Below are 12,372 nucleotides of genomic sequence, written 5' to 3' on the forward strand. Positions count from 1 at the left end.
ATTTAGCATTAACACTGGAGTGAAAGATGTACAGATGATGATGTGCAAGTAGAGATACTGGGATGCAAAAGAGCAAAAATAAATAACAATATGGGGATGAGGTAGTTGGGTAAGCTATTTACAGATGGGCTGTGTACAGGTGCAGTGAACTGTAAATTGCTCTGACAGCTGATGCTTAAAGTTAGTGAGGGAGATATAAGTCTCCAGCTTCAGTGATTTTTTCAATTCGTTCCAGTCATTGGCAGCAGAGAACTGGAAGGAAAGGTGGCCAAATAGGAGTTGACTTTGGGGATGACCAGTGAAATATACCTGCTGGAGCGCGTGCTATGGGTGGGTGTTGCTATGGTGACCAGTGAGCTGAGATAAGACAGGGCTTTACCTAGCAAAGACTTATAGATGACCTGGAGCCAGTGGGTTTGGCAACAAATATGAAGTGAGGGCCAGACAACGAGAGCATACAGGTCGCAGTGGTGGGTGGTATATGGGGCTTTGGTGACAAAACGGATTGCACTGTGATAGACTACATCTAATTTGCTGAGTAGAGTGTTGGAGGCTAATTTTGTAAATGACATCGCCGAAGTCAAGGATTGGTCGGATAGTCAGTTTTACGAGGGTATGTTTAGCAGTATGAGTGAAGGAGGCTTTGTTGTGAAATAGGAAGCCGATTCTAGATTTCATTTCGGATTGGAGATGCTTAATGTGAGTCTGGAAGGAGAGTTTACAGTCTAGCCAGACACCTAGGTATTTGTAGTTGTCCTTTGTAGTTGTCCACATAGTCTAAGTCAGAACCGTCCAGAGTAGTGATGCTAGTCGGGCGGGCGGGTGCGGGCAGCGATTGGTTGAAGAGCATGCATTTAGATTTACTAGCATTTAAGAGCAGTTGGAGGCCACGGAAGGAGTGTTGTATGGCATTGAAGCTCGTCTGGAGGTTTGTTAACACAAGTATCCAAAGAAGGGCCAGAAGTATACAGAATGGTGTCGTCTGCGTAAAGGTGGGTCATAGAATCACCAGCAGCAAGAGCGACATCATTGATCTATACAGAGAAAAGAGTCGGCCCGAGAATTTAACCCTGTGGCACTCCCATTGAGACTTATCTAGAGGAAAAAGAAACACACCTATTTAGGCGAGGTACTGGCTAGCGGAAAACTTGAAAATTAAGGAGAGCCGCACACTCTAAGAGCTCAGATGCAAAAATGTCATGTCCAACGTTTCGACAGGCAAGCTGTTTTTCATCAGGGTGTAATCACAAACACCGCAGGGTCACTCATTTATATAGTGTCAAAAGACACACACACACAGGTGTCTGTAATCATGGCCAAGTATGGCCTAATATCATTGGTTAATTCTCAAATATTAAAATGACATAAAGAACAACATACAAAAAGCAGATGGATAGCATACAATCATAGATTCAATTTTGACTACATAAGCCTACAAACAATTACATTGACAAAGTCATTCATCACAAGAATGGCTTCGTATGCTATCCATTTGTTTTTTAGGTCATTTTAATATTTGAGAATTAACCAATGATATTAGGTCATACTTGGCCATGATTACTGACACCTGTGTGTGTGTCTTTTGACACTATATAAACAAGTCACCCTGCAGTGTTTGTGATTATACCCTGATGAAGACAGCTTGCCTGTCGAAACGTTGGACATTACATTTTTGCATCTGAGCTCTTAGAGTGTGCGGCTCTCCTTAATTTTCCAGTTTTCCGCTAGAATGTCTCCCCCTTTGAAGAGGGGGATGACCGCGGCAGCTTTCCAATCTTTAGGGAGTGTGTGTGGCACTGCTGTTGTATATAAACACACCTCACACTCATTATGTGACTTGGGAAAAAAACACACACTGCTAGAGACTGGTGGAATGTTCTGGATACACAGAGATAAAAGCAACACCAATTAAAGGGAAAACCAATGTAACTATCACTGTGCCTTTTTTGTTTACACAAAGTCAGAGATGTGTTTTCCAGAAAACAGTGATATGTCTCTTTGACGATTTGCAACATTGCGAGATAGAAAGGTATTCACCGTTTATTTTTGGTTAAGACGCTCTCTCTGCTTTTATATCTACGACACGTTTCACTTACTGCGACTGTAATATGCGCTTGTCGTATCGAGAGCTACCTTAAGTATCTAGCTACGTACCTGAACTATAAACCATAAACATCTAAGGAAAGCGCAGGAATAACTCTAAAAAGACCTGTAAACAACATGGGCTCAGGCTACATATTATATCACACTGGGTATCATAGCTGGAGAGCTCATATCAGCAGACAGGAGAAAACCCTTTTCCAGTCAGCTGTCTGTGCCAGTACCACACCCCTAGCTCACCATATTAAAAGAAAAACCTAAATAAGCCCACAGAAAACACACTGTGTGTCAGTGCCGAACCTCACTCAGCAGATTGGGCTTGCCGGACCCCACTCGGCAGATTGCATTGGATCCTCCTATGAAAACTGTTCTACTACACCCAGTATTTCTCCTCGAGAGGCCTTCTCTTTGTGAAACAGGTCCAACTAAAGCAATCATATTATGGTTATGACAATGGGGTACATTGATACGTCTTCTATTCACTGTAAAGAGTTTACTTTGGATTACGGTGTTTCTACCATAACATCTCTGTCATCCCCATTACATATGGTCTATTACTCCTCCTATAACTTTGTCACCCCCATAACATGTGTCTTAGTGTCTCTACCATTATCGTCTCTCTGTCACCCCCATAACATGTGTCTTAGTGTCTCTACCATTACCGTCTCTCTGTGTCACCCCCATAACATGTGTCTTAGTGTCTCTACCATTACCGTCTCTCTGTGTCACCCCCATAACATGTGTCTTAGTGTCTCTACCATTACCGTCTCTCTGTGTCACCCCCATAACATGTGTCTTAGTGTCTCTACCATTACCGCCTCTCTGTGTCACCCCCATAACATGTGTCTTAGTGTCTTTACCATTACCGTCTCTCTGTGTCACCCCCATAACATGTGTCTTAGTGTCTCTACCATTACCGTCTCTCTGTGTCACCCCCATAACATGTGTCTTAAGTGTCTCTACCATTACCGTCTCTCTGTGTCACCCCCATAACATGTGTCTTAGTGTCTCTACCATTACCGTCTCTCTGTGTCACCCCCATAACATGTGTCTTAGTGTCTCTACCATTACCGTCTCTCTGTGTCACCCCCATAACATGTGTCTTAGTGTCTCTACCATTACCATCTCTCTGTGTCACCCCCATAACATGTGTCTTAGTGTCTTTACCATTACCGTCTCTCTGTGTCACCCCCATAACATGTGTCTTAGTGTCTCTACCATTACCATCTCTCTGTGTCACCCCCATAACATGTGTCTTAGTGTCTTTACCATTACCATCTCTCTGTGTCACCCCCATAACATGTGTCTTAGTGTCTCTACCATTACCGTCTCTCTGTGTCACCCCCATAACACGTGTCTTAGTGTCTCTACCATTACCATCTCTCTGTGTCACCCCCATAACATGTGTCTTAGTGTCTCTACCATTACCGTCTCTCTGTGTCACCCCCATAACATGTGTCTTAGTGTCTCTACCATTACCATCTCTCTGTGTCACCCCCATAACATGTGTCTTAGTGTCTTTACCATTACCATCTCTCTGTGTCACCCCCATAACATGTGTCTTAGTGTCTCTACCATTACCGTCTCTCTGTGTCACCCCCATAACACGTGTCTTAGTGTCTCTACCATTACCATCTCTCTGTGTCACCCCCATAACATGTGTCCTAAGTGTCTCTACCATTACCATCTCTGTGTCACCCCCATAACACCTATCTCAGTCCCTCTCATTACATGTCTCCCATTAGTGTATCCTGCGTAATGTCCCTCTCAGTGTCACCCCCATAACATCTCAGTGTCTCCTGTGTCTCTACTTATTCCACAGTTGTCAGTCTCCTCTGTCCATATCATCTTGCTCAGTATCACCCTTAAAAAACATCTGTTTATGAGGCCATACTGTAAGCCCCTTTATGTCTATTCTGGTAGGAGATTCCCTCCAGAAAGTCTACCATAGTAAGAGGTAGGTACTTAGTGTTTGTCGACACACGCCCTCGCCCCATCATTTCCCTCCGTTGTATTTTTCTCCTAATTGCTGTAAACACCCTGCGACAGCGTGACCAAACCGCGGATGTGCTGTGCAGACTGGAAGTTGTTTGATCATCACACACCAAAGTGGAACGTGCTAGCTACCTGACAATCACGCTGACCTCACCTTGTCTTAGTGTGTGTGTGTGTTCTGAAAGGTGAACAGAGACAAACATCTGATCTGAAGTGCAGAGAGAGAGAGGAAGAAGGTGGGGGCAGCGTCTCCACTCCAACAGAAGACAGACAAGAGAAAGAAGATGTGCTGATTCATCCTAAGATGGATGTCCCTCTGGTCTTGTGAACCTCCAGGCAGACCTAGCTCCTGAGCGTCTATGGTCCCCTCTCCCCATCCCCAATCCTGTAACCTTAACCATTGGGGGATAGAAAGACAATCTGATCCTGGATCAGATCCTGTGGGCCATCTGAAGGTCAGGAGGGGGGGACATTTATAGACAGTCATACGCGTGTGTGTGTGTGTGTGTGTGTGTGTGTGTGTGTGTGTGTGTGTGTGTGTGTGTGTGTGTGTGTGTGTGTGTGTGACCTCAGTCAAGAGGGTTAGGGACGGATTCTGCTCGCATGGAGGTCATATACTAAACTACACTTTTGATCAGGCAATATTTGGGGTTTCTGAAAAGCTTATGGGAAAATACAGAAGTTACACAAATGTGAGCTACAAGTCATGAGGAAAAAAATGAACAAAACATAAATAATGGCATTTTACAGAATCAGTACTGGTTGGGATCATTTAAAAGAATGTATGTACATTTAATTTTATCTATTCATTTCTCCAAAATACTTTTCTCGAGGAAAGCTACCAATGCCAAAACCTTGATGTGAAAAAAAGTACCTTTCTATGTTAAAAAAATGTTGAATTGTGGAAAAACAGGACTGTTCTACTACATTGATTATATGCTCTGGTCTGCTGTTGTTTCAGAGAAAACAAGACAAGCTTACCACAGGGAACAGCAAAACAGGACACTATGATCTCACTCCTGTCAGTGCGGCCCACAGCCTAGTCATCACTATGTTCTATACAGTCAACCTTTATGCAACTGACTACACCTCCATGTCTGATTCTTTCCATTGCCTGTAGACAGCAACACAATTCAGTCAACACCCCTGACTATTGTTTACTCAGAATCCCAGACAGAATAAATCTTCAAACATAGTCAGGAAAAAAAGATCCCAAAAATGGAGGGAGGTGGGTAGCCATGGTGACTGGATTGTGCTGTTCCCACAGGCTGTCTCCTTAGTTCTCTGGTTTTTGGGTGTGGCCTGTTTTGGACATTATCCTCACATTTAGAAGAGTTGGTATAAGGGGTTATATTATTCTCTGATCTAGAGAAGAAATACAGAGAGAGAGAGAGAGAGTGAGAGAAACAGAGATAGAGAGAGAGAGAAACACAGAACGAGAGAAACAGAGAGAGAAAATCCCAAATGCAAGAATGTAGAAGCTCCACCTTTACAGTCTCACCCATGTAGTCATATTTTCTTAGGTTGTTGGGTTTCTACTAGACCACGAGACAGAATCTCACCAGCAGATGAGGGTCAATTTTCAGTCGTTCTTTTTAAAAACTTTATTGCATTTATATACTGAATTTACAGTGTGAATAAATACATAAAGTTAGTTTTGACATTGCAAATACAGACTGCATAGCAAACACAAGGGACAAAAGTGGACTTTGATCGCGATGCAAAACATTTGAAACGTATAAGGAAATCGGGCTTTATGAAATACATCCCACAATTGACACTCCTGAAGTGACGTCTGTGCGTAAAGGCACTACTGCTTGCATCTGCGTGTCAATAGAGCTCGCCAGTTTGTAGTCTTACAACCCGGAAATTAGTAATTCAGCTATCCCTAAATGCAAAAGGAAATAATAGTGTTTAGGAACAATCACCGAAAATGAGGTCTGAGATTAACACAGGTTTAGTAGATTTTAGCAGTCAGTTAACATGACCTTGGTATGCTTTTTTTTAACATAAAAAGATTATCTCATGGAACAAAACATAAGATCTCCTAAACCTGGGTTTACCACATACCTTATTTTTGGCGTTTTCCAAAAATCCTACAAAAACACCATTCATTTTTTCCATAGGCTTTGTCCATGGCGCAGTTTTAGTGCCTACAAAAATACGTCATTACTATTTATCACTTTCGCAACGCAAAAACGCCCTCTCCTGCGAGAAGCGCATTCGGAATTTCTGTGTTTATGTTATGAAACCGTGTGCAGGCTCCAAAATGTTGACGGCGGCGACTCGAAGTCGTTTTACGCGGGAGCAAACAAGAATATTATTGCGTGAAGTCCATGCACGGCGATTTTCTATTTATGGTACACCGACAAAACCGTTCAGAGTTTCCAATGCTCGGTCAGCCTGGGAGCAAGTAGCAGAGCGAGTGAGCTCCACTACCGTTGGGCTTCAGAAAACAGCCAACCAGTGCAGGAAGCGAATTAATGATCTTAAACGGAGACAAGGAATAAGAATATTTGAAAACAGATTGCCAAAACCCGTCTCTAACCTTACAGACAACAACTCTACTTCCTCAATTAAAATTGAGCATGCAGGTAGAGTACATCAATGATTACATTTAGGCAAATTAGGCCTACCATTTTCTATACTAGGAATTGCAGGCTATACATAGGGAAATCATGTGTAGATATTTGTTGATTACTTACTATGTTGGCTGCATTTTCCACATTTATAAAGTAGTATTGTGTGCAAGCAAACTACTTTATTTAAATATGTGTTGATTTGAGATTGCACCATGCTGGTTGAGTGTAAATGGGTGAGCTGAGTGATTGGGGGATAAAATGATACATCATGGTAAGATTTTTCTATTCCAGAGCATCAAATTGAAGATGGCCTTGATATCAAAGCAGAGACGGCTGGTCCATCCCAGGCTGGAACACCACAACATGTTCCCCAACCTGATCCAACCCAGGCCTCTTCATTCCAAGCCCCTCAGGTCAGCTCACCGCAGATGAACCAATCTCAGGGACTGGGTCAGGGACAGCTCCTCAGAGCTCACATCCCGCTGATAAACTTCCAGCCCCTCATCCACGTCCAGCCCGCTTCCCAGGATTTCACAGTCCTCTGCCAGGTGCACCAGGCGGGCTACGCCATGCTACACAAGGAGATCATGGACACTAAAAACAGTATGGAGGAAATGCTGCATCCTGTGTTGTCCTCCATCAGCCACAGTCTGGACAGACTTGCTAGTGCTGTTGAAAGGCTGTCCGATCCTAGGGAGTCACCACTACAGACTGTCACTCCCATCACAATGCCTCTCCAACACAGACTGAATGGACCGTCATACACTGATTCCACAGGAGTACATCCTTTGTGATGTTTGCTGGTTTCTTGCAATGTTGACGACTGTTTACTTCTGTTTTAACAATACAATGTCCTACAAGTATTTCAAGTAAAAAAAGAAAAAAATCATTAACCAAAAAATATGAACTAGGGTATGCTATCGAATGTATGGTGTGTACATTGTTGCATGTATTTATTAGAATGCTTTCATAAGAGTGGTTAAATGTAGTCTATATAATTCAATCAAACCTGCTGTATTCACACAGTAGCGTTTTCCAAATGCATTGACTGGTTTTACTGTAGCCTATAAAAACCTACAATTATTTAGCCTACTAGACAGTAGACCCCTCAAAGGGAGACTTTGCTTTCACTTTTCAGAAGGAGAAGTGTATGTGTGTGGGGTAAAGTTTGTAAATCTGTAGAGAATTGCTTATGGTTTTGGAAGGCAATGTGCAGACCATGATTTAATGATGAAATCTTTCAATCTGTTTCTAAATGTTTTGGGGGGAATAAATATGCTGTGAACCACAGTATCATAAATGTAACCTATCTATTACGATTTATCTATAGGTCTAATGTCAAGAATTTCAAGAATCTAATCATTCAATATTGTGGTGATTGTTACTGTTTTGAAGAAGCGTTTATTTTGGGCACATTTTCCCCAACAAAGGGAGGGCAATATACTGCGCACGGCCGGTATCAACTGCGCAAGCGTATTGTATTTTGTGGTCCTGCGAATGGTAGCCCAGATTGTTTTGGAACGCCTGAAAGGTGTCCAGTCCTTATTAGTGTTTTCCGTAACCGTAATAACCGTTGCAGTTTTGTAACTGAACAAACACCCATTTTGTAATTGTGTTTTTAATACGTTGCAGCCTTGAGATGAGTAGGCTAGGCTATGTAAACATTCAGAACACTATTGTGTCTTTCCGTCATTTTTAGCGTTTGCGCTTCGTTTATGGCTTTCCCTGAGAAAATATGGATTCCGATAACGATAAGAGAGATGGGAGGCCAGAGATCGAGATGCTTCATATGGAGAGGCAACGAAAGAAGCGTTTCAATGAGGAAGAGCTCAAAATACTCGTGCGTGAAGTCCAAGCTCGACGACCTGGCCCTGGCTACACCCGTGTTGCACAGGCCGCATGGGAAGATATCGCAGCAAAGGTGAGCGCTTCTTCGTTTGGATACCTCAGAACCGGGATGCAGTGCAAGAAGCGATACAATGACCTGATGCGCAGACAACCCTGTTATATCAAGAAGGGTCCTGGGTCAAAGAGGAAGCGAGTGAACAGGCAGACAGAAGCAAAACTTCACCATCCAACAGAAGAGGAGGAGCCTTTCCTCTCAGTCCGAACAAAACGTTATAAATTTGAGTTTGTGGATGGAGAAGGACCCATTGCATTACAAGGTAAATTTTATGGTTTAATTTTTTTTAAACATTAGTTTTTGTTAGCTTTGTAATGTGTGTGTGCCTACTACGTGATGTCATGTGGTAAAACAGTATGTAAGGAATACTAAATATAGCTTATTTTTCTATATTTTTTTCTTCCCTAGCATTTCAGAATGAAGTTGGTTCCCAATGCATTGGGGTGGAGCTGGACAGTCCCTCGACTAACCACCTGGTTGATGGTCAACAGACTCTGGACGCTGCAGCATCGTCTGAGGCCAGCAGAGTCCCTCCACCCCAGACACACACGCCTGCCACTTCACCCAGGCCCACTTTATCCCAAACCAACCTCCAACCCCGGGTGAATGTAGTCAGATTGAACCTTGAAACTGGTACCCAGGTCAGCACACCTCAAGTGACTGGAACTGTCCACATCCCTCAGTCTCAGGGCACCCTTCAAACCCAAACCAATACACACCCGGTCACTGTTCAACCCCAGGCTGATGGTTTGCTTCAAGGTTATGCTCCATTCCACGTAAACATACCCCAAGTAGTGCCACTGCCACAGCAGACTACTCTACCCCAAGCCAACATATCACAGGCTTATATACCCCAAGCAAACCAATCACAGGCCTATATGCCCCAGTCCACTGTGCAGCCTCAGACGAACATGCCCCAAGTGAACCAACCTACGATCCACATTCCTTTGATTGAGGTCCAACCACACATGCAGGTCCAGCTACCTCCTCAGGACCTGGCAGCACTGGTCCAGGTGCATCGCCAAGGTTACAACATGTTACAGAGGGAGCTGGTCAGTATGAGGAGCAGCATGGAGAGAGTGCTGCAGCCCTTGCTGTCATCCATCAACAACAACCTGGAAAGACTGGTTAATGCTGTTGAACACCTCTCTGGGGTTGAGAACACACCTCAGACCAACAGTGTTGTCCATGGTCATCATGATGCTCCCTCCTGACCTTGTTAGGTTACGTTCACCATCTATCTGAGAGTAGGACAGGATGTGTTCAGGTGGACGCAGAGCTCCTGTTTAAAGACTCTTTATACTATTTCAAATGTCTACCATCCAGGTAGAGATGGACTAAAAACATTGAGTAAAGTTCTGTGCAGTAAATGTAACTCTAGGAATCTTTGTACTGTACATGCAGGTCCATTTTGTTATCAGAGATATGTTTCTCTTGTCGATGACTGTAAATAATGTATGCTCCCTTTTCTCAGTAATCTTTTTGTGTTCAAGGTGCCTAAGCCTCTATGGACCTCCTGTTGAGTTCCGAAATAAAATGTATTTTCAAAAAAAGTGTTCAGTTATAATCCTGTCATTGTTCGTTTATGCACACAATCCACGAGGTCAACTTGAGCACAGGCCATTCATTTAGTATAGAAGTGTTCTGAACCTTTTTCTTAACCTGCTTGATCATTTTCTCAGAGGCATGATACAGACGGGGGGGAGGGATACAAAAAGAGAAGGCACCTCCCATCACTTTGTCCTGCGCCCACACTGGAGAGCAAGTGAGGGAATCAGGGAAGACTGCAGAACACATGACATTTCAGTCCCGGGCTGTGTTTCTTCCTTCCTCCTCTACCCCTCCCTCCTTCACTCTCCGTCTTTACCTCCCTCTCTCCCACCCTCAAATGATTGACATGTCGTCTCCTACAACCAAAGCTGAGGTGGGACGACTCTGGTGCTGCAGTTGCCCCAGACGGTCTGGAAACCACTCAACTTTGTTAGTGTGGAAATGACAGCCTTACGACGTCTTCCCAGCAACATCAAGCATGCAGAACTAAACGGTAACAACTCAAAGACATCTCAGGACATCCAGCCACTCCTGGGGGTCTACTTTCCTTCATCTCAACTAACATGAGAGAACTGGACAGGTGAAAGCAATGTACCAGTAGGCAGGCACCTCCAGAATATTAATCATTTATCATCTGGTACCATTCCCATCTGATCCACATAACCTGTTTGGCTGGAGTTATATGAAAAACCCAGCAGCGTTGCAGTTCTTGACACACTCAAACCTGTGCGCCTGGCACCGACTACCATACCCTGTTCAAAGGCACTTCAATATTTTGTCATGACCATTCACCCTCAATGGCACACATACACAATCCATATCTCAAGGTGTAAAAATCCTTCTTTAACCTGTCTCCTCCCCTTCATCTACAGTGATATGAAATGGATTTAACAAGTTAAATCAATAAGGGATCATAGCTTTTACCTGGTCAGTCTATGTCATCCTAATGTTCTGTACACTGTATATTAATGAATACTAATCCGTTTACTCAAGTGGTGGTGTGGGGGGGGGGGGGGGTTGTTATGATTAAAACATGTCCCATCATGTCATCAAGTTGTGTTTAAACAGGAGTGTGACTTCCCTGAAGATTCAGGTGGTTCCTTCATGATGTTATTTTACCTGACACAGAGAGACTGACCATTGTTACCTGCAAGGAAACACGTGCCGCCATCATTGCTTTGCACAAAAAGGACTTCACAGGCAAGGATATTGCTGCCAGTAAGATTGCACCTAAATCACCCATTTATCGGATCATCAAGAACTTCAAGGAAAGCGGTTAAATTGTTGTGAAGAAGGCTTCAGGGCACCCAAGAAAGTCCAGCAAGCGCCAGCACCGTCTCCTAAAGTTGATTTAGCTGTGGGATTGGGGCACCACCAGTACAGAGCTTGGCAGCAGGCAGGTGTGGGTGCATCTGCACTCACAGTGAGGCGAAGACTTTTGGAGGATGGCCTGGTGTCAAGAAGGGCAGCAAAGAAGCCACTTCTCTCCAGGAAAAACATCAGGGACAGACTGATATTCTGCAAAAGGTGCAAGGATTGGACTGCTGAAGACTGGGGTAAAGTCATTTTCTCTGATGGATCCCCTTTCCGATTGCTTGGGGCATCCGGAAAAAAGCTTGTCCGGAGGAGACAAGGTGAGCGCTACCATCAGTCCTGTGTCATGCCAACAGTAAAGCATCCTGAGACCATTCATGTGTGGGGTTGCTTCTCAGCCAAGGGAGTGGGCTCACTCACAATTTTGCCTAAGAACACAGCCATAAATAAAGAATGGTACCAACACATCCTCCGAGAGCAACTTCTCCCAACCATCCAGGAACAGTTTGGTGAGAAACAATAACATAAGGCAACATAAGGCAAAAGTGATAACTAAGTGGCTCAGGGAACAAAACATCGATATTTTGGGTCCATGGCCAGGAAACTCCCCAGACCTTAATCCCATTGAGAACTTGTGGTCCATCCTCAAAAGGCGGGTGGACAAACAAAACCCACAAATTCTGACAAACTCCAAGCATTGATTATGCAATAATGGGCTGCCATCAGTCAGGATGTGGGCCAGAAGTTAATTGACAGCATGCCAGGGTGGATTGCAGATGTCTTGAAAAAGAAGGGTCAACTCTGCAAATATTGACTCTTTGCATCAACTTCATTTAATTGTCAATAAAAGCCTTTGCCACTTATGAAATGCTTGTAATTATACTTCAGTACTCCATGTAACATCTGACAAAAATATCTAAATACACT

General features: G+C 43.7%; 1 protein-coding gene and 1 long non-coding RNA gene across 2 annotated transcripts; both read left to right on the top strand.

Annotated features, from left to right (window-relative positions):
- The first annotated feature begins 6,296 nt into the window (after positions 1-6,296).
- LOC139422125 (uncharacterized) lies at positions 6,297-7,982 on the top strand. Its single transcript, XR_011635709.1, has 2 exons — positions 6,297-6,689; positions 6,969-7,982. It is a non-coding gene; the product is annotated as an uncharacterized lncRNA (long non-coding RNA).
- Positions 7,983-8,143: 161 nt separating this feature from the next.
- LOC139422126 (uncharacterized) lies at positions 8,144-10,077 on the top strand. The gene is made up of 2 exons (XM_071173277.1): positions 8,144-8,842; positions 8,989-10,077. The coding sequence occupies exons 1-2, from the start codon at positions 8,413-8,415 to the stop codon at positions 9,792-9,794; spliced, it is 1,236 nt and encodes a 411-aa protein (XP_071029378.1). The 5' UTR covers positions 8,144-8,412; the 3' UTR covers positions 9,795-10,077.
- The last annotated feature ends 2,295 nt before the right edge of the window (positions 10,078-12,372 follow it).

Source organism: Oncorhynchus clarkii, chromosome 12 (assembly GCF_045791955.1).
Source record: "Oncorhynchus clarkii lewisi isolate Uvic-CL-2024 chromosome 12, UVic_Ocla_1.0, whole genome shotgun sequence".
Taxonomy (NCBI): Eukaryota; Metazoa; Chordata; class Actinopteri; order Salmoniformes; family Salmonidae; genus Oncorhynchus; species Oncorhynchus clarkii.